This window comes from Mustela nivalis (genome assembly GCF_964662115.1).
Source record: "Mustela nivalis genome assembly, chromosome: 6".
NCBI classification, from domain to species: domain Eukaryota; kingdom Metazoa; phylum Chordata; class Mammalia; order Carnivora; family Mustelidae; genus Mustela; species Mustela nivalis.
The window spans coordinates 45,796,003-45,817,045 of NC_139025.1; the positions used below are offsets into that span (position 1 = coordinate 45,796,003).

The window sequence follows — 21,043 nt, forward strand, 5'->3', positions numbered from 1 at the left end:
CTGCAAGAAATTTTCTTAAATTGGAAAAAGATACAGAATCCTTTTTACCACAGGTACCGCAACAATCTGAAAATTGAGGGCTATGTCTGCCAGACATGCATTCCCTCTAAGAATCATTTCTTTGACAATGGATCATCCTCTCCTAAGTAATTTGCTGAATCAACGAAAACTAAGCCAAAAGAATTCCAATTGATGTGCTTAAGGGTGCAGTTTTGGTCCAAAACAACACGGTGTCCATATGGCACTCACTACCTGAGGCAGGGCCTGGGGTATGGGACTGGGCTGTTTAGCAATGTATTGGGGTCCAAATGTATACCTACAACTAAAACATACTTTCCTTCATTTTCCGTTACCAGTCTTAAACTTCTGCAATTTCATTCCTCATTCCTTGGGGATGGAGGTATAATGGTGTTCTCCTATTAGAAAAAGGAGATGACACAGAAAGGATTTTTTAAATTATCTAAGGCAACTTAATCTCTTTTTTTAAAAAACCCCGGTCAACTGAATCCTTGTTAACCCAACAGCTTTTCCAAGCCTAAACTCTAACAGAGTAGATTCTTTGTGCCTTAAGAGGATTTCCCTTACCTTGTCCATCCCACTTCAAGATGGTATCTTGGTGCAGAACTAAGCTTACATATACTCAGTGCTAGTTAAAAGATCCCTTGGTACATACACTGCCCTCTGCTCAAGGTGTTTTAGCCTGAATGTCTCTAGACTGGGTCTCTGTCTGCAGTCCTGCTGCAGTGCAGGTATCTTTAGCTGATGGACTCAGAGCCTCTCAGCATCTTCCTCTCAGCTCTCCCTTGTACTGTGGCTTCCCTGGGGTGTGGCTGCCACTCTCATTCAGTCCCCACCCAAGAAGTCCAAGTCTGCCTGCTATCCTCATCTACAAAGTCCCGTCATCCTTTGCTTCAGTCATCCAGTTGGCAAAGTCACCATCAAGCACTTTGGTTACTTCCCCTATGCATCATGGTGGGGGTGGGAGAACACGGGGAGAATATCTGTTATGTGCCACACACAAGCCATAGAGAATAAGGGCTTGGTCTCAGGCCTCCTTATGATGAAGTTCTAGAACCTAGGTGAGGTTCAGTGGGCTGAAGTCCGGAGCTGATGATCAAGAAAGAATTCTTGAGACATCTTTGGTGCAAAATGGTGGTTTATTAAAGCATGGGGACAGGACCTGTGGGCAGAAAGAGCTGCTGCCCTGGGTTGTGAAGGATGGCAGGTTCTGTACCTTGCGGTTGGGGGAAGGTGAGGTGAAGGGAGGTTTCAAGGGAGTTTTCATATGCTAAAGAGGGCCGACAAGGATACCTGAGGCCTTGAGGCTTGATCAGTGTTGTCTTTAAGCCAGCCATTAACATCAAGATAGTTGGGAGATTTTTGGTGGGAGTCACAATCCTGCTATCAAGCCTCTTTGTTAGTGAGATTTAGGTTTAGAAGAGATTTAACTATATTTACATTCCCTTCTACCTCTGCCTCCTCCAGTTTTGTTTATGGTGGGGAGGGGGACATTAGGGTTTGAGGAACTGAGAGTTATTTGCCTCTGGAAATTTGTGCTATTGGTAAGGTAACCTCCCTGTTTGTAGATCTCCAGGGCATTCGTAAAGCAAGGGAGACTCCTGTCCTGCAGGACCACGATCTCTGCAAGTTAGCTATTTGTTTATTGTCTATGGCAGTCAAGGGTGCCTGAGGAATGCTACACACACTATGGAGGGGGAGCAGAAAGAGAGGGGGTGCAAGGTGCCAGCCCTTGCTCTGTCTTCAACCAGCCTCCTGCTCCCTCATCACTTATGCTTATGCCTAAGCATGTCATTCCACCATTACCACTCCACTTCATTTGCTCAGGAAGATGAAGGGAAACCCTAAAGTGCAGTCTCTTCTTAAAGTTATGGGGGGTTGGGCCGGCACCTGGGTGGCTCAGTGGGTTAAGCCTCTGCCTTTGGCTTAGGTCATGATCGAGGGTCCTGGGATCGAGCCCCGCATCGGGCTCTCTGCTCAGTGAGGAGCCTGCTTCCCCCTCTTTTCTCTGCTTGCCTCTCTGCCTACTCTAACCTCTTCTCTCTTGCCAAATTAAAAAAAAAAATCTTTAAAAATAAAAAAATAAAAGTCATAAATGAGAAACAGGACACAGGTAACCTCTCTTTCTAGCTGTTCCCTCAATGAGATGATGTTGACAGTTTTTTTCCAACACCCCCCACCTCACCCCAGCCCCTGCCCAAGGCAGCATCTTTACTCAGTTGTCCATCTTTTTACAATTCATTTCTCCCTACAGAAGAGAGATTTCCACTTTCTTTTCCTGTTTGGCAGGAGCATCCCTCATAGGACACCAACTGCCACCTCTACACTTTGAGATACTCCACCAGACTGGGCTCTTAATATTTTTAAAAAGTACATGGAATTTAGAAAATACTACTCTCTTGATAAAGCTGAGGTTTAAAGACTTCTTGTGTTACTCCAAACCTTTTATATCGGAAGTCAAAGGCCAAATAGGAACTTGTTTTTACCTTTTTGCATCCCCATTTTAACAATCTGAATTTTCCCTAAGGCAATGGATAACTTGGACTGAATAAAGAGGAGACTGTAAAAGAAAAGAACTTAAGATATTTCAAAGCCAACATCCTTCCTCTCCTATGGCAGTCAAGGGTGCCTGAGGAATGCTACACACACTATGGAGGGGGAGCAGAAAGAGAGGGGGTGCAAGGTGCCAGCCCTTGCTCTGTCTTCAACCAGCCTCCTGCTCCCTCATCACTTATGCTTATGCCTAAGCATGTCATTCCACCATTACCACTCCACTTCATTTGCTCAGGAAGATGAAGGGAAACCCTAAAGTGCAGTCTTTTCTTAAAGTTATGGGGGGTTGGGCCCGCATTTCTCATCCTGCCATCTCATTCCATCTTCACTTCTTTCCTTTCCCTTCTATATGCAAAGATTTTAGTATACAAGGAAGAGGCTATGAGAAGCACTGCAGCTTGCCCAGGAGCCTAGAAAGCGAGACAGTATGTTTCTAGGATGCTTCTTGTTACAGTGTGCTGCAGGTGATATTTTCTTGTAAGAGTTGGAGAACAGAAGGGAAGCAAGGCTAGTTTGTAGCACACAAAAGCTTTTTTTTCAGTCATTCATTCAAACACTGATATAGGGGAGCCTGGGTGGCTCAGTCATCTAAGTGTCTGCCTTCAGCTCAGGTCATGATCCCAGGGTCCTGCTCAGGAGAGAGCCTGCTTCTCCCCTCCCCTACACTCATGCTGTTTCTCTCAATATATCTCTCTCTCTCTCAAATAAATAAATAAAATATTAAAAAAACAAACAAACAAACAAAAAAACACAAAACCAAAAAAAACCAAAAACCACTGATGTAAGTGCTGCTGTGAAGGAATTTTGCAAATGTTTTTGAAGTCCCTAATCAGTTGACTTTAAGTTCATCAAAAAGGAGATTTTCCTCAGAGGACTTAATTTAATTGGTTGGAAGGCTTTCAAAAGATGGCTTAGGATATAATTAACTAAAAGAAGCCAACATATAAAGGCTATATACTATATGTTTCTGACTATATGTCATTCTGGAAAAAGCAAAACTATGGAGAAAGTAAAAGAATCAGTAGTTTCCTTGGGTTAGGGATGACAGAGATGAATAGGCAGGGCACACAGAATTTTTAGGGCAGTGAAATTAGTCTATAAAATACTACAAGTTAGGTATGTGTCATAATATATTTATCTAAACCCACAGAATGTATAAGTCTAAGAGTGAAACTCTCATGTAGACTATGGACTTTGGATAATAATGATTCATGAATGTAGGTTCATTGATTGTAATAATTGAACCACTCTAGTGCCTAATGTTGGTAGTGGGAGAGATTGCACATGTGTGAGGACAGGGGTATATGGGAATTCTCTGTACGTTTCACTCAATTTTGCTATGAGTCTAAAAATGCTCTAAAAAGTAAAATGTATTGATTTAACAAGTAGAAGAAGAAGAAGGAGGAGGAGGGGGAGGAATATATATAAGGAATATATATAAATTATATATATATTCAATTATCTTCACAGTTAGTAACTAAATGAAAAATGCAGAACTTTTGTGAGCTCTTCAAAGACAAACAAGATCTTTTTAGTGTATTACTTTTTTGTTATGTCACAAAATGTGGTAGTGATAGTAAAATGAACTCCAGCCATATGTAAATCAAATGCTGACTCCCCAGATCTAAAAAAAAAATGAAGTATGCTGATAACAGTGTGTATTTGTTTTCTATTGCTGCATAATGAATTACTACAAAAATTATTGGTTTAAAACAACACCCATCTATTGACTCACAGTTTCTGTGAATCAGTGGTCTGGGCATAATGTAACTGAGTTCTCCACTCAGCATTTTACAAAGCTGAATTCAAGGTGTGACTGGGTCTGCATTCTCATTTTGAACTCAAAGTCCTTTTCCAATATCATCCAGGTTGTTGGTATAAAGTCCCCCACTTTCTTGCCAGCTACTGGTTAGGAGTTACTCTTTCCTAAAACCTCCTAGGAGGTCCTTTAGATGCTAACTATGCAGCCCTCCATGGGCAGCCCACAGCCTGCTTCTCGCTCGCCATCAGGAGCAACTCTCTGATACTTTATCATCTTCTACAGGTATAGCTGATTAGGTAATACCCACCCAGGATAAACTCTTGGTTAACTCAAAGTCAACTGATTAGAAACCAAGTCATAAGGGTGATATCCCATCATATTCACAGGTCTCTCCCATACTCAAAGGGAGGGCATTATACAAAGGTATGGGTCATGAGGGATAATCTTAGAATCCTGATTCCACACAGAATCAGCTACCCCTCCCTGCTTGGACCTGACAGGCTGTGAGTCTCACACTGAGACTCACAGTGACTTACTTGAGAGAAGAAATCCAAAGCAACAGCAGCACTTTTTTGTTTCTCAATAATGACATACCCCAGCATTCAAGTCTTACACTTTTAGTTAATTACCGAATACCCCCCAATAATTTTAACCTTCTTCCAGGTCATGGAAACAAAAAGGGCTGCCAATAATCACTTTTTAAAAGGACTAAAAGGGGTTTTCTTCCTCCCTATCCTTGCTCGGAGTCCATAAGCAAAGCCTGCTTTGCTCTCTGGTGACCTAGTGAAAAGATGATAAATGAGAGAAATGGATTTAAAAAGTTTTCTGCTGCTGACTACCAGCCCAGTTAGAGGTTTGGGCTCTGGTTAAGGCTGTGGTATAGGACTTACAACTATAAAAATAACACTTGCCTTTAGACTGGATCAAATGATAGAGTTAGCTTTTGGGATGTTCATGCATCTGGAGTCTTGAGTCAGGGCATCACAGGTTGACTTCCTGATTCTTCGATCTTCTAAGACCCTGACCACTGCTTTTGGGATACGCAGGCCCCCTTCTAACTGACTAGGCTTAGACCCAATTAGCAAAAGCCCATGCACATGATTGTTATGCCCTTGCTTCCCTCCTACCTAGCTCTACAGCTTAAGACCAGCTCACAGGAGCAGAAGGAGAGAACTGAAAGGTTGAGAAGACTTTAGGAAGGGTGATGGAAAGATGCAAAACAAGTAACAGTAGAATCTGAACACACTTCAGTCCTCCCAGCCATACCACAATTCTTTGGCAGTTTCAGGCTTTCCCCATCTTACCATCCACTCCCCACATCCTCACCATCATTCACCAAATGAAAGCTAGAGAAGGCTACCCACTGCCACCCAGAAAGCTATTTCAGTTTGTTCTGCTACATAGATCAGACTTTGGTCTATAGTTTTGGTGTTTTTAAGGTTTGTGTGTTTGTTTTTTCTCAGAAAGTAATGAAGAAAGAGCAGCCGCTACAAATAACAGAGGAAGAAAACCAATATATTACTTTGAATAGCTTGGACTTCCCAGTCACTGAGTACTCCTGGAGATAATCTAACCTCGCTAGATCCCAGATATGAAGTCTGCACTCCCAAGACTTTTTAAAAAGTCACTTGAATTTTTTCTTTCAAGAATCTGAACCCTCAACACAGTAGCAGAAAGACTTGCAGTATCCTGGGATTAAACAAGCTAAGGAGTCCAAAAGCAAAGACTCTATCTGGCATTAGTTACTATAATGAATACTCCAACACCCAAGGAAATTGACCTTTCTCCTGCAGAAGTCATGGCCTCTCCCTTATTACCCCTTGCTGGGGTTTGTCTGTAGTGACAGATCCACCGGACAAACTTCCAGTCAGCAGTTTAGGATACAGTGTAAAGAAATTTCATGATGAAACACTGAATGTGCTGAATAATTTACAAATGTACAAGTTCAGATATAGTTTATATTCAGTCTAAGCCACAACCTTTTTCTTTACCATCTTAGTCACCAGTAAAGTAGGATTCTTCCAAGCTGGCTTCTCCAATGTTTGTTTTTGAACTCAGACTTGACCAGGCTACTGTGATCCTGAGCCACAATGATGCTATTTGCATTGTTAACAACTGCTATAAGAGATAAGACCTGAAATCTTTGTTCCATGCAATCATGCAGAAACCAGACCAACAAAGGCTCTGTCCTCTCCAACACATGGTTTCCAAGGTCACCCTGGCCACTGACACATGATCAATAGAGGAGTAAAAAGCGAAGGCAGATCACCTACAAGGTATTTATGGATCAGGCATGGAAATGATGTGATGACTTCATCTGGCATTCCATTGGTCGGAATTTGGTCACATGGTCCCACCTGAATGCAAGGGTGGATGGGAAATGTAGTCCCTGTTCAGGCAGCCACTTCCCAGAAACAATTCTCTATGAAAAAGGACATGAATCACTTGTGGACAGCAACCCAAATCTGCTAAAATGAATATAATAGTGGTGGTGGTGGCAGCAGAAGCTACCATTTACTGTGTTCCAGTCCCCTGCTAAGTCCTTACCAAAGACTTTCTTGTGGAGTCCTCAGAATAACCCAAGGAAATACATTTTATTATCCTACTTTTAAAGATGAGAAAGCTGAGGCTCAGAAAAAAATAAGTTACTTCCCAAAATCACATGACTAGCCAGGGAGAAACAAGGACTAAAATCCCAGAATACCTGAGCATAGTGTCCCTGTTTTTAAGCACCACCCACACACTGTGGCTCTTTAGTTTGGCTATGGTTATTTGATTAGTTTTCCCCTCTTTCAGTTGTTTATCTTCTTGCCAGAGAAGTTCCTACTCACCACAAAACTTGGAACTCCCCATGAGTTAGATAATTGTCTAAGATCTTTAAAACTCCTTTGTACTTTTAAGCTAATTCTTACTTTCCGTTTAATGATCCCTGGATCTCCCACTTACCAAAATCTCCTTGAACTGGGCTTTGTTTCTTCAATGCATATCCCCAGGGGCTGATGTGGAGCTGTTCCTCACACCCAAGTCTTTCCTAATAAACTTGTTTCAGGTCATTGAATGTGCTATTTGTTGCTCTTGGAGTTCTTCCAACAAGAAGGTTTCTCCAAAAATGTCCTGTCGCTTTTCATAATCTTCTCCCAACTCTCAGTGTCACCAATCTCTCCTACTCACTGTTTCCCTGAAACTCTGTTTTTAGGCTTTGTTTTGCAGCCTATTACTTTTGTTCCTCCCTTGAGAAATGACACCTTCAAAACCTAATACTTAGGTTTAAAATCGCTCTTGACCAAATAGGGCCAGATAGCTTTCATGTTGGAGAAGAGACTAGGGTCAAATCAGGGGAAAAAATTAATAATAATGGGGCTGCAAATGTTTTCAGTTTGGCTGGTTTGTTTTGTGGGATAATTCAACCAACTGATGTGAAGTACTTTCTGACATAAAGTTAATGGAAGTTTCAGTCTCACTTTTTAGAATGTTTAAAAAAAAAAACAGAAAAAAAGCAATTTCAGATCTTTGGTTTTTTTGTTACAATAACAAATTTCATTTCTCAGTTTGCTATAGCCTGTGGGTCTTGTGGACATGAGGCCCATTGATCTTCAAAATTGGATATTTTATGAGCTTATCTCTCAGGTGCAGGTCTTAAAATTTGAGGTGTCTGATGTGGAATTCAAACCCTTTGCTCTTCAGGGAGAAGCTCCGGGTTTTGAGCTCCCTCCTGATTATAGGTCACAGTGCTGAGAGTGGGGTTTACGGCAAGATTGTGTCTTGGGCTCTTCAACCAACTTTGATGTGGCTTTTTTTTTTTCTCTTGTTTGCCCAATGTGTAGGAGTTGCTCATCTAGTTTTTAGGGTTTTTTCAGGAAAAAAAAATTGTTCCATATATAGCTGTAGGCTTGGGGTCTGTTGAGGGGAGAGAGTGAATTCTGGATTTTCCTACAACACCATCTTGAACAAGAATCTCACAAAAGCTTGGTTCATTCTTCTCCCCTCAGAATTCTAACTCATGTTGTCAGAGAAGTTCTTAAACCCTTACCTGAGAATTTAGAACTCTCTAAGTGGCCTTTTGTTTTAAGCTTTTTCTGTGTTCTACAAAATCCCATTTTACTTTGGTTCTCTTTTTCCTCTTCTTGTAATCAAGAAAGTCATTTAACATATCATGTCACCCTCCCTTTTAGTGAACTAACATCTGAATGGTAAGTGATCTTGATACTAGAAAGTCTCACAGTACGGCTTTTTTCTTCAAGAATCTTCATGAACTTACCCATATAAGTTCATGGAGTGTGTGTGTGTGTGTGTGTGTGTGTGTCCTTTTTTCCCTTGACAACCAAGAGCCTATTTCTCACAAGCCCTACTCAGTTCTCACTTTTTATGGAGAAATCAGAAAATTCTCCCTGGGCCAAAAAAACATTCAGAAACTATTATTTCTCTAGGCCCAAGGCCCCAAATCCCCATTGCCCTTCTAAGTAGTCAATAAAACTTATAGGAAGCATTCAGTTAAATGTGGGAAAATTAAATGTGTATATTTACCTCCACTGCCTAGCAAAGGCCACAAAAATTATGGTAAGGAAAGAATAAAGCATATACCTGCAAAAAAGAAAACAGTAAGAGAAATTAGGGTAACTAAATTTTGTAAGCTGAAAAACAAATGAACTAGTGATAACTGACTTAGAGCAAACCTGAGAAAAATAAAACCTCAGCTGGCAGAAGGGAAAAAGCAGAAGCAAACTGATCTGGACGACAGAAGGCTCAAGAACTGGGGATACTTCATACCTCTTAAAGAGTCTGCAGAAGTTTGAAAACCAAAGGATTTTTTCAAAATCTATATAATATATATAATATAGTGTTTCTCTTATTTATTGCTGCATTAAAACTGACCCCAAAACTTAGTGATTTAAAACAACCGTTTTGCTTTGCTCACAGTTTTATAGGTCAGGAATTAAGGAAGGACTCAGCTGGCCAGGTCATCTCTGATCCTCATAGCATTCACTGGGGCAGCCCTAGAAGGATCCATTTCCAAGATGGCTTCATCACTCATATTCTGGCACCTAAGTGATACCTGACCTTGTTCTTTCTTCCCTCCGTCTTTCTTCCTCCTCCTCCCCCTCCTTCTCCTATTCTCTCTCTCTCTCTCTCTCTCTCTCCCCCTCCCCTTCTCCCTCTCCACACAAGCTATCTCATTCTAGAGAACCTCTCCCCATGACTTGGGCTTCCCATAGCAGAGTGGCCTCAGGATAGTTGTACTTGTTAAATGGCTAGTGGCTTTCAAGACACAGGAAGCAGAAGTTGCCAGATTAGTTAAAGACCAAGCCCAGAACTGACCTAGCATCACTTCCATTGGATTCTACCGGTCAAAGTAGTCCGAGGGCCTATGAGATTCAAGGCGGTGGAGAAATAGACTCAACTCTTGATGAGAGATGGCAAAGTCACATTGGAAAAACACCAGTCCAGGGGGGAAAAAATCCTACAAAGACTGTCGTTTGGAGGACCCTAATGAAGAAGCCCATTCCAGTTATTCAACAGTTCAATAATCTCCTCCCCCATGCACAGATCTACCTACATTCTACTTTTCTTTTTACACTCAGTGTCACATGCTTCAGTATGATCTTATAGCCATGAATATCACATATTTGGGAAAAATCACTAACATCAAAGAGTGGGCTCAAAATAAACAAAAAATGGGGGGAACTTTGAGACCACATACATAATCCATGGAGACAAAACAAATTTTGTGTCCATGTAAGGAAAAAATGATGCCATTTTTTAGAGAGTTCATTTCCCTCAAAGTCAAAAAGTTGTAAGTTTAAAAACCAAAATAAATTTACAAGACATAACAATAACTTCAGAAGTATTTTCAGCTCTCTTAGCTATTTTTTATAATAGTTACCACCATATGATTATACTAATATTTCTTGATATTTCTATTTTTTATATTTAATGGCCTTCTTATGTAAAAAAGAGAGGATATAGCTCTTTTATGTAAAATTAGGTGTATTATAGGAAACCGTATTGTTGAGAATCTCTACCAAGAAAGATTTATCCACTTAATGTTGTAAGGCATTGGTCTAACACGACTTTGTGATCCAACATAGAACACAGCTGCTGCCAGGGACCCAGACTGTGCCAAGTAAGTTTCCGTGTGCACCCAAAAATTTACACAGAAATAGACCTTTTGAAAGAGAAAAATAAATAAATAAATAACCAGAAATTCCGCTCCCTTCATTCTGAAGTTTAAAGTAGTTAAATATCTCTCTAGGGGACCAGGGTAGCCCATTACTGAAGCTAGATGGCAGTAAAGGACACCAAGCTTCTTGGAGAGGAAAAAAAAAAAGAAAGAAAGAAAAAACCCTCTCTGAGAGTAAAAAGTTTAATCAGATCGAACAAAGACAGGAAAATAATTTTGTGACCAAGAGGGCTAAATAGAGGCTCAGAGCTCAGCCTTGCTCAGTGGATATCTAGCCCGGTGGCAGCACACTTTCATCCTGAATCCTTACCCTTCTCCCTTGGGACAGCAGATGCTCTGGTTCTACTTCCTCAACTTGTCTGTGATGACTCAAGAACTGAGCATCCATCAAGCAGGATGGGCAGCGGATGAAGATTAGTACCAGCTGACACCAGTCCTAAATATGGAGTAAGGGGCAATATGGGAAAAGGGGGTGGGGGGTGAGTGAGGAGGAAAGTATCTCAAAGAAAATCCTGCTGTTTTCCAGGAGCTCAGTAAACACGACCATGCTTTCCCAGAAATAGTTTTATTTTGGTCCCAAACTCCAGGGACTGGATAAACAGTCCCTCCAAGCATTCTGACTGAGAGCAAAAAACAGAGGAATCATTGATATCTTCGACCATGAAACTCGAGGAGAGAATATGTGAGGAAAAACCCAAGATCAGGATAAAGATTAGAGTTCTTTGTCTTCAAACAGCCGTAAGAAGATTTTACCAATCCTTAACTGAGTGGAGCTGGGAGTGGGTAAATAGGAGTACATCTAATGCTATAATTAATTATAGTATACCTATATATATTAATAACTACAACATACATAACTTGCTCGTTATAATTTGATACCTTTTAAATGGAACTTTTCACAACCCCTCTTAAAAGAATCCTTTTGAATGCTGCTACAATGGAAACTCCTGAGATAGGCAGGTTGAACTGACCATCTGGACCATCTTCTTCTTGGTACATGGAAATAACCACATGCCCTTGCAGTCCACCAATTATCCAAATACCAAATATACAGGTGGCCTTAGGAATAGAGCCTTGAATATTGTCCTAAGTATAACCTAGGATGTTTTGTTACAAGCAACAGGAACCAAGACTGGCTAATTTAAGGCCAAAAGAGGTTTGTGTAGGAGGATGTGGCTGGAACTCTTAGAATTGTAGGAACAGATGAAAAACCAGACCTCAGACAGAACAGGCACCTGGAAGCCCCTGCAGGAGCTCATGGTCTCCCCTCCCATGTGCTTCCACAGATGACTGCTCCATCCAGTCTTTGCCTGCAGGGAGACTAGAGATTCTGAAGGGGGAGGGGGAGCGGCGCCTGGGTGGCTCAGTTGGTTAAGTGGCTGCCTTTGGGTCCTGGATCTGAACCCCACATCAGGATCCCTGCTCAGTGGGGAGTCTGCTGCTTCTTGGCCCTCTGCCCCTCCCTCTCATGCTCTCTTTCTCTCTCAAATAAATAAATAAAATCTTAAAAAAAAAAAATATTCCAGTGGGGATGGGGGGGCAAGAATCTGATTGGGCAGTTGAGCCACATGGCTGAGAGTGGGTAGGGCAGGGATAGCAGAGGGTAGAAGGTTGTTAGCAGAGGAGAAGTGTTAGGCAGGCAGAAATAGTGGCTCCTCTGCTAGCAACCCAAGCCACATTCTTTCTCATACTTTGTGGCTTCACTTCTCGGTTTCTAGAGTTAGTCCCTACATAGAGAGTAAACCAGTGTTCAATGGCTGACGTCTGAATTATACAATAGTTCTCTTGAAGAGAAAAAAGAGCTTGGTGGTTAAGTGCATGGGCTTTGGAGGCAGACAGCCTGGGTTCCAATCCCAGTTTCAACCTCACTAGATGTATGACCTTGGATGTTTTCTAAAGGATCAGTGTATCCAGCCCCACTCAAGCATTCTGAGCTCCAATTTCTTCAGCAATAAAATGAGGAGAATGTTCATCTATGTTGTGTAGGGTATCTTTGGAGATAAACCATAGAAAGCAAATAAATAAGGGAATTTAATGTCTTATATAACTGAAAAGTCCAGGGGTAGGAAAGACTTCAGTGGCTCACCAACTTCTTGACATATCCAGCTTCTTTCCATTTTCAGCTCTGTTCTTTGCTCTTTTTCTATTTTTAAATTTTAATTCCAATATAATTAACATACAGTGTTATATGAGTTTCAGGTGTACAATATAACGATTCAACAATTCTATACACAACTCAGTGCTCAGCACAATTAGTGTCCTTTTAATCCCCTCACTTATTTCACCCATCCCCCCTACCTACCTCCCCTCTGGTTACCATCAGTTTTTTTTCTCTCTAGTTAAGAGTCTGGTTTTTTGGTCTCTTTTTCCCTTTGTTTGTTTGTTCCTTAAATTTCACAGATTAATAAAGTCATATTTATTTGTCCTTCTCTGACTTATTTCACTTAGCATTTTATCCTCTAGATCCATCCATGTTGCTGCAAATAGCAAAATTTCATTCTTTTTTATGACTGAGTAATATTCCATTGAATATATATACTACATTTTCTTTCCCAAGTCATCTATCAATGGATACTTGGGCTGTTCCCACCATTTGGCAATTGTAAATGATGTCACGATAAACAGAAGGGAACATGTATCTTTTTGAATTAGCATTTTTGTATTTCTTATGGAAACACCCAGGAGTAGAATTACTTAATCATATGGTATTTCTATTTTTAATTTTGTGAGAAAGGTCCACACTATTTTGTACAGTGATTGTATTAGTTTGTATTCCCACTAATGGGGTCTAACTGTTCCTTTTTCCCCACATCTTTGCCAATGCTTGTTTTTTCTTAGGTTTGTGATTCTAGCTATCCTGACAGGTGTGAGATATTATCTTGTTGTGGTTTTGATATGCATTTCCCTAGTGACAAATGATATTGAGCACCTTTTCATGTGTCTATTTGCCATCTGTATGGTCTTCTTTGGAGAAATGTCTGTCCATGTCTTTTGCCCATTTTTAATTGGATTATTTGCTTTTTTGGTTTTTATATATTTTTGGATACTAACCCTTTATCGGCTATGTCAACTGCAAACGTCTTCTCCCATTCGGTAGGTTTTCTTTTGGTTTTTTGGTTGTTTCCTTTGCTGTGCAGAAGCTTTTCACTTTGAGGCAGTCCCAGTAGTTTGTTTTTGCTTTTATTTCCCTTGCCTCAGGAGACAAATGAAAAATGTTGCTACAGCTAATGTCTGAAAAATTACTGTCTGTGTCACTTCTAGGATATTTACGGTTTCAGGTCTCCCATTTAGTCTTCAATCCACTTTGTTTATTTTTGTGTGCAATGTAAGAAAGTGGTTCAGTCTCCTTCTTCATGTAGTTGTCCAGTTTTCCCAGCATCATCTGCTGAAAAGACTTGTCTTTTTTCCCTTGCATATTCTTGCCTCCTTTGTGAAAGATTAATTGACCATATAATAGTGGATTTATTTCCAGACTCTCTATTCTGTTCTATTGATCTGTGTATTTCCTTTTGTGCCAGTACCATACTGATTTCAGTACTACAGCTTTGTAGTATATCTTGAAATCTGGGACTGTGATGCCTCCAGTTTTGTTCAACTTTTCCAAGATTGCTTTGGCTATCTGGGAGTCCTATGTGGTTCCATACAAATTTCAGGACTATTTATTCTAGTTCTATAAAAAGTGCTATTAGTATTTCGATAAAGATTGCATTAAATGCTTTGGATAGTACAGACATTTTAACAACATTTGTTCTTCCAATCGTTGAGCATGGCATCTCTTTCCTTTTGTTTGTGTCATCTTTAATTTCTTTCATCAATGTTTTATAGTTTTCAGAGTATAGATCTTTCACCTCCTTGGTTAAGTTTATTCTTGATATTTTATTATTTTTGGTGCAATTCTAAATGGAATTATTTTTCTCAATTTCTCTTTCCGTTACTTCATTATTAGTGTATAGAAATGTAACAGAGTTCTGTATCTTGATTTTGTATCTTGTGATCTTACTGAATTCATTTATCAGTTCTAGTGGTATTTTTGGTGGAGTCTTTTAGGGTTTTCTATATATATGATCATGTCATCTGCCATACTGAAAGTTTCACTTCTTTCTTACCAATTTAGATGCCTTTTATTTCTTTTTGCATGTGTCTGATTATTGTGGCTAGGAATTCCAGGACTATGTTGAACAAAAGTGGAGAGAGTGAACATTCTTGATCTTAAGAGAAAAGCTCTCAGTTTTTCACCCTTGAGTATAATCTTAGCTGTGGGTTTTCCATATATGGCCTTAATTAGATTGAGGTATGTTCCCTCTAAACCTAGTTTGTTGAGGATTTTTATCATGAATGAATGTTGTGCTTTGTCAAATGCTTTTTCTATACCTACTGAAATGATCATATGGTTTTTATCCTTTCTATTGTTTATGTGATGTATCATATGGATTGATTTGCATGTATTGAACCTCCCTTGCATCCCAGGAATAAATTCCACTTGATCATGGTGAATGACTTTTTTAATATATTGTTGGACTCAGTTTGCTAATGTTTTGTTGAGGATTTTTGGGTCTATATTCATATTGGCCTATAGTTCTTTTTTTTTTTTTTTTTGGATCTTAATTTGGTTTTGGTATCAAGGTAATACTGGCCTCAAGAATGAATGTGAAAGCTTTCTTTCCTCTCTTATTTTTTGGAATAGTTAGAAAAGAATGGATATTAACTCTTCTTTAAATATTTAGTAAAGGGGCACCAGTTTGCTCTGTCAATACATCATGTGACACTCGGTCTCAAGGCTCTAAGTTTGAGCCTCACATTGGGTATAGGGATTACTTAAAAGTAAAATCTTTAAAAATAAGTATTCAGTAGAATTCACCTGTGAAGCCATCTGGTCCTAGACTTCTGTGTGTTGGGAGTTTTTTGATTACTGATACAATTTCATTGTTGGTAATTGGTCAGTTCAAATTGTCTATTCCTTCATGATTCTGTTTGGGGAGGTTATATATTTCTAGAAATTTGGTCATTTTTTTTAGGTTGCCCAGTTTGTTGTCATATAATTTTTCATAATATTCTTATATATTATAATTGTATTTCTGTAGTGTTGGTTTTTATTTCTCCTCTTTCTTATCAATTTTGAGTCTTCTCTCTCTTTCTCTCTCTCCTGATGAGTCTAAATGTTTAACAATTTTGTTGATCTTTTCAGAGAATTTGCTCCTGGTTTCATGATCTGTTTTATTGTTTTTTTTTTTAGTTTCTATTTCATTTATTTCTGCTCTAATCTTTATTATTTCCTTCCTTCTACTGGTTTGGGGTTTTGTTTGTTTTTTTTACTAACTCCTTCAGGTGTATTGTTTGGCTAGTTTTTTGGAGACTTTTCTTGCTTCTTGAAGTAAACCTGTATTGCTATAAACTGCCCTCTTAGAACGACTTTTGTTGCATCCCAAAGATTTTTGGACCATTGTGTTTTCAATTTCATTTGTCTCCATGTATTTTTTTTATTTCCTCTTTGGTTTCTCGGTTGATCCATTCATTGTTCAGTAGTATGTTATTTAACCTCCATGTATTTGTGTCCTTTCCAGGTTTTTTCTTGTGGTTGATTTCTATTTTCATAGTGTTGTGGTCAAAAAAGATGCATGTGTGACTTCAATCTTTTTAAATTTGTTCAGACTTGTTTTGTGGCCTAATATGTGGTCTATTCTGGAGAGTGTTCCATGTGCACTGGAAAAAAATGTATATTCCACTGTTTTAGGATAGAATGTTCTGAATATATCTATTAGATCCCATTTGGTCCCATGTGTCATCCAAAGCTACTGTTTCCGTGTTGCTTTTCTGTCTGGATGATCTATCCACTGATGCAAATGGGATGTTAAAATCCTCTACGTTATTGTATTACGATTGATTACTTCCTTTATGTATTTAGGTGTTCCCACATTGGGTGCATATTTATATATTTTTTATCTTCTTTTTGGATTGTTCCCTTTAATATTATGTAGAGTCTTTCTTTGTCTCTTGTTACAGTCTTTGTTTCAAAGTCTATTTTGTTCTATTTAAGTATTGCTACCCAGGCTTTCTTTTCACTTCCACTTCACTTTCAATCTGCATGTGTCTTTAGGTGTGAAATGAGTCTCTAATAGGCAGCCTATAGATCAGTCTTACTTTTTCATCCCTTCCATCACCCTATGTCTTTTATTGGAGCGTTTAGTCTATTTACATTCAAAGTAATTGTTGATAGGTATGTTCTTATTGTCACTTTTTTACTTGTTTTATGGTAATTTTTATAGTTCTCTGTTTCTTTCTTCTCTTGTTCTCTCTTCTCAGGGTTTACTGGCTTTCTTTAAGGATATATGTGAATTCCTTTCTCTTTATTTTTTGCATATCTATTACTAGTTTTTGATTTGTGTTTAGCATTAGGTTTATATATAACGACTTATGCACACAACAGTTGATGATCACTTAAGTTTGAACCCATTCTAAAAGCATTAAATTTTTACTCCTTTAAACACCACACATGTTAGATATATATTTCACTTTTTTTTAAATTTGTGAATCCCTTGACTGATTTTTACAGATATACTTTATTTTACTGCTTTTATATTTCCTACTTTTTTTTCTACTGCTTATGGTCTTTCCTTAACATTAACATTTCTTGTAAGACTGGTTTAGTGGCAATGATTTCTTTTATCTCTGGGAAAATCTTAATCTCCCCTTCTCTTCTAAATGACAGCCTTCCTGGGTAGAGTACTCCTGGATGCAGGGTGTTGTTTGTTTTTCTTTCAGCACTTTGAATATATGATGTCAATCCCTTTTGACCTGCAAAGTTTCTGCCAAAAAATCAGCAGATAGCCTTATGGGGTTTCCTGTGTATGTAACTGTTTTTCTTTTTTTGAGTTGTTTTATTTTTTGTTTTATTTATTTATTTATTTTTAAGTAGGCTCCATACCCTTGGAGCCCAATGCAGGGCTTGAACTCATGACCCTAAAATCAAGACCTGAGCTGAGATCAAGAGTCGGACATTTAATCAACTGAGTCATCTAGGTGCCCCAAAGAATTTTTTTTTTCTTCAATTTTTGACTAATCTCTACACCCAGAGTGGGGCCCAAACTTGGAACACCAAGATCAAAAGTTGTGTGTTCTACCAACTGAGCCAGTCAGGTGCTTTCTTGCTGCTTTTGAAATTCTCTCTTTATCACTGTATTTTTCCATTTCATTTACCATGTATCTTGATGTGGACCTCCTTTGGGATTTTGTTGGGAGCTCTCTGTGCCTCCTGCATCTGGATTTTGTTTTCCTTCTCCAGATCCAGGGGTTTTCTATTATTTCTTCAAATATATTTTCTGTTCCCTTTTCTCTCTCTTTTCCTTCTAGGATCCCTATAATGTAAATGTTATTGCGTTTCATGGTGTCACTGTATTCCCTTAATCTATTTTTACTTTTTATTATTTTTTATTTCCAACTCAGTTGATTGCCTTCCTTTACTCTGTCCTCTAGATCAGTGATCCATTCTTCTGTTTCCTTTAGTTTACTATTTATTCCTTCTAGTGTATTTTTAATTTTAGTTATTGAGTCCTTTGTCTCTGGTTGGTTGTTATTCATTCTCTATCTCTCTCTCTCTCTTTTTTTTTTTTTTTTTTGAGGTTCTCACTAAGATCCTCCACTCTTTTCTCAAGTCCAGTATCTTTATGACCATTATTTTAAATTATTTTAAATTCTCTAGCAGACATACTACTTATCTCCATTGTGTTTATGTCTCTTGCTGTGATTTGTCCTGTTCTTTCATTTGGGACATAGTCCTCTGTCTCCTCATTTTATGTAACTCTCTGTGTCTGTTTCTATATGTTGAGAAAGTTATCTATGTCTCCTACTCTTGCAAGCAGTGGCCTTGTGAAGAAGAGGTCCTGTAGTGCCCTGCAGTACAGTGTGCCCTGTGTACCAGAACCTGGTGTCTCAGGGGTGTCCCCTATGTGTGTTGTATGTGCCCTATGGTTGTGGTTGAACAATTTTTGCCTTTGGTCCAGTCATCTGCAATGGCTCTGTTTGCCTATTCTGGGCAGGGTTTGGTCCTAGTGCTGTTAATGGGCCTGTCTGGGGCCTCCTTGGGCTTGAGTTGAGTCAGACCAGTGTTTACCAGAGATGAAATAGCACCAAACTACTGGGTACTTTCTCTGTGTTGTCCCTTAAGAAGCTTTCATTGGTAGGTGGGACCTAAGGTCAGACCAAATGTCTGCTGGGGCACAGTCAGGCTGGTATGTGTGGTTATCTTCTCCCCTCCCCAGGCAGAAGTCACTTTAGAGTGGCACTGGCCCCTATTGGAGCTGCTTGCACACTAACACAATTGTGGTGCTATTTTGGAAAGACCCCTGCCAAGAGCATGTCTGCAGGACAATGTGGGGGTGGGGCCCCAGGTGTTAGTAAGGTTTGTGCAGGTGGGCTGTGGTCAAGGACCTGTGGCTGCTTTGAAAAATTTTTGCTGATGCTGATTTAGAAGGGGGAAGGTATGTAGGAGAAGGAGTGGGTAGGGCTTGTGGTATTAGCACAGTTTGTGCCAATCCACTGTGGTTAGGGACCTTGAGCCACTTTGGAAAATTCCTGCCATAGCCATGATGGAGGAAGCATGTCCACAGGAGAACAATGGAGTGGGACATGCTGTTAGTAAGTAAGCTAGGGGGAGCGTTGGCACTGTGCAGTTTCCCATAGGTGTCCATGTGTCTGGCTATGGGGAGAGGAAGAAAAATGGCACCCATCAGCTCTCTTGTTCTTAGAGAAGTCTCCCAAAGATCCCTGCCCCTCTAGCACATGCTCTGAGATTTGTAAACAAATCTTCCTCTTGTATACTCCATGAGTTTTTCAAACTGCTGCTCCTCTGCTATATCTCAGAGGGACTGTCATACTGTCTCTTTAAGGTCAGGAACTCAAGTTTCCTATCACCCTTCCAGCTCTCCTAGAGACAAGCGCATGATTTTTAAGTGTTAAAACCCACTTATTGTAAGAACTTGTGAAGTTAACCCGCTCTGGTTTTCGAAGCCAAATATTCTAGGGATTTTTCTTTCCAGTGTGAAGCCCCTGTACCTGAGGTGCCTGGTATGGGATATGTTCCACTCCCCTTTCTGTGCCCATAGCACCCCTTGCTCCCAAGAACAGTCACAGGTCATCTTGGCTCCCAACTGAAGGCAGCTTATAGAATTCTACAATTAGAAGAAGCCATAGAGAACATTATAACAACCACTTTCCAGATGAGAAAATTCTATGCCAGGACCACACAGCTAGTGAGTAGTAGAATAAAACTAGACTTCAAATGTCCTCACATCAAGCAAAGCACATCACAATACAATTCCGCCTCCCTTGATAATGTTAAGTTGCCTAGCAAACAAGGTCTTCATAGATAGTGCAAAGATAAACTTCCTCCAAATCTGCCCCAAGCAAATAAACGCAATTTTGAAATTAGGAAAATCCAGTTAATGTTGACATCATTATCCCTCCAAGTTGTCTAGGGTGGGACAGACAACTTGGAAGAAACCTAACACAAGTCTCCCACATCTGAGAAACATGATTAAGAGGAGGGAATTATTACTGTTATTGTTACTTATCATTAATAGTGAGAAATGGCATGTTAATCAGGAAGGAACAGATTATGGCTATCATTTTTTTCCCTAAAAGGTAAATAGTTAATATGTAAATCACGTTCACAAGAACTTTCTATTTTTTATGGTCCTATCCATCAGTTTGCTCTCTAAGTGAGGTCTCAGGTTAAAATAGCTCCTAAATGAAAGGTTACTCTAGATATTAAATATTCCATGGAGCAAACCCAATATCCCACTTTTTTGGAGTGCTCTACTATTCTCACTTCCGGGATGGCCACAAATAGCTTTTTGAATCTGGACCTGTTACAGACACTAGTGAAAGAAAACAAGAATAGAGGATAAAATTTGGAAAAGTCCTCATAGATTTAAGCTTCCAAGCACACCAGCAAAACTGATATCTAATAATTTAAGCAGACCTGCTCAGTAACTTAAGTTGACTTTAACAAAGTCAACTTCAGTGGACTTGCCACAAAACGGTACACCAAGAAAGGGATCCCAAAGAGAAGAGCCTCTTCTCTAGCCACACACAACCAGATTAGGTCTGAGATCCTGGTACCCAAAAGCCAACAAACAACAGAAAATAATTTATGTGCTTCTGGAGCCATTTTCTTCAGGGTGACATGTTTCACTCCTACCTAGCAAAGTGGCAGAAGCCACTGAATGTTGCCTTGCACGTTCCTTGTCTTCAGACTGTCCTTTTGCCAAACATTAAATGCCCTTTTTCTGCTATAAGACATATACTGAATTGCCACATTATTTTCCCTGACCCTGTGGGACCACAGTACAATATCATAATGTCAAACTGGGTCTGAAAAGAGCTTTGTGTGGGATGAGACAAGAGTCTAAAGATAGAAGAGCTGCTGAATCACTTGGGATATGACCACAAATAGTGCTGTGATCAGCTTGCTGGGTAAAGCTGGTGTCAGAAGTCCCTGGTAAATCTCTGAGCTCATTATGGAGGGTGGGAGGCTG

General features: G+C 39.6%; 1 protein-coding gene and 1 long non-coding RNA gene across 14 annotated transcripts in view; one reads left to right on the forward strand and one right to left on the reverse strand.

Moving 5' to 3' along the window:
- Positions 1-6,683: 6,683 nt before the first annotated feature.
- LOC309868179 (uncharacterized protein) overlaps positions 6,684-21,043 on the reverse strand; it is a 37,511-nt gene continuing 23,151 nt past the window's right edge. For 8 of the 12 annotated variants that reach the window (XR_014313551.1, XR_014313552.1, XR_014313553.1 and 5 more), the window contains one exon: positions 8,615-8,914. Coding sequence is in view for 1 of the 12 variants with exons in the window: in XM_082737720.1 (XP_082593846.1) it covers positions 19,460-19,675 (216 nt within the window). In the remaining 11 variants the exon portion in view is untranslated. Of the gene's footprint in view, positions 6,756-8,614; positions 8,915-10,254; positions 10,948-15,086; positions 19,676-21,043 lie in introns of those variants that run through there. The other 4 variants (XR_014313550.1, XR_014313549.1, XR_014313559.1 and 1 more) reach the window with 4 other exon arrangements.
- Positions 6,749-21,043, forward strand: part of LOC309868180 — a 55,789-nt gene continuing 41,494 nt past the window's right edge. For both annotated transcript variants that reach the window (XR_014313560.1, XR_014313561.1), the window contains exon 1: positions 6,749-8,523. This is a non-coding gene — a long non-coding RNA (uncharacterized lncRNA). The remainder of the gene's footprint in view (positions 8,524-21,043) is intronic.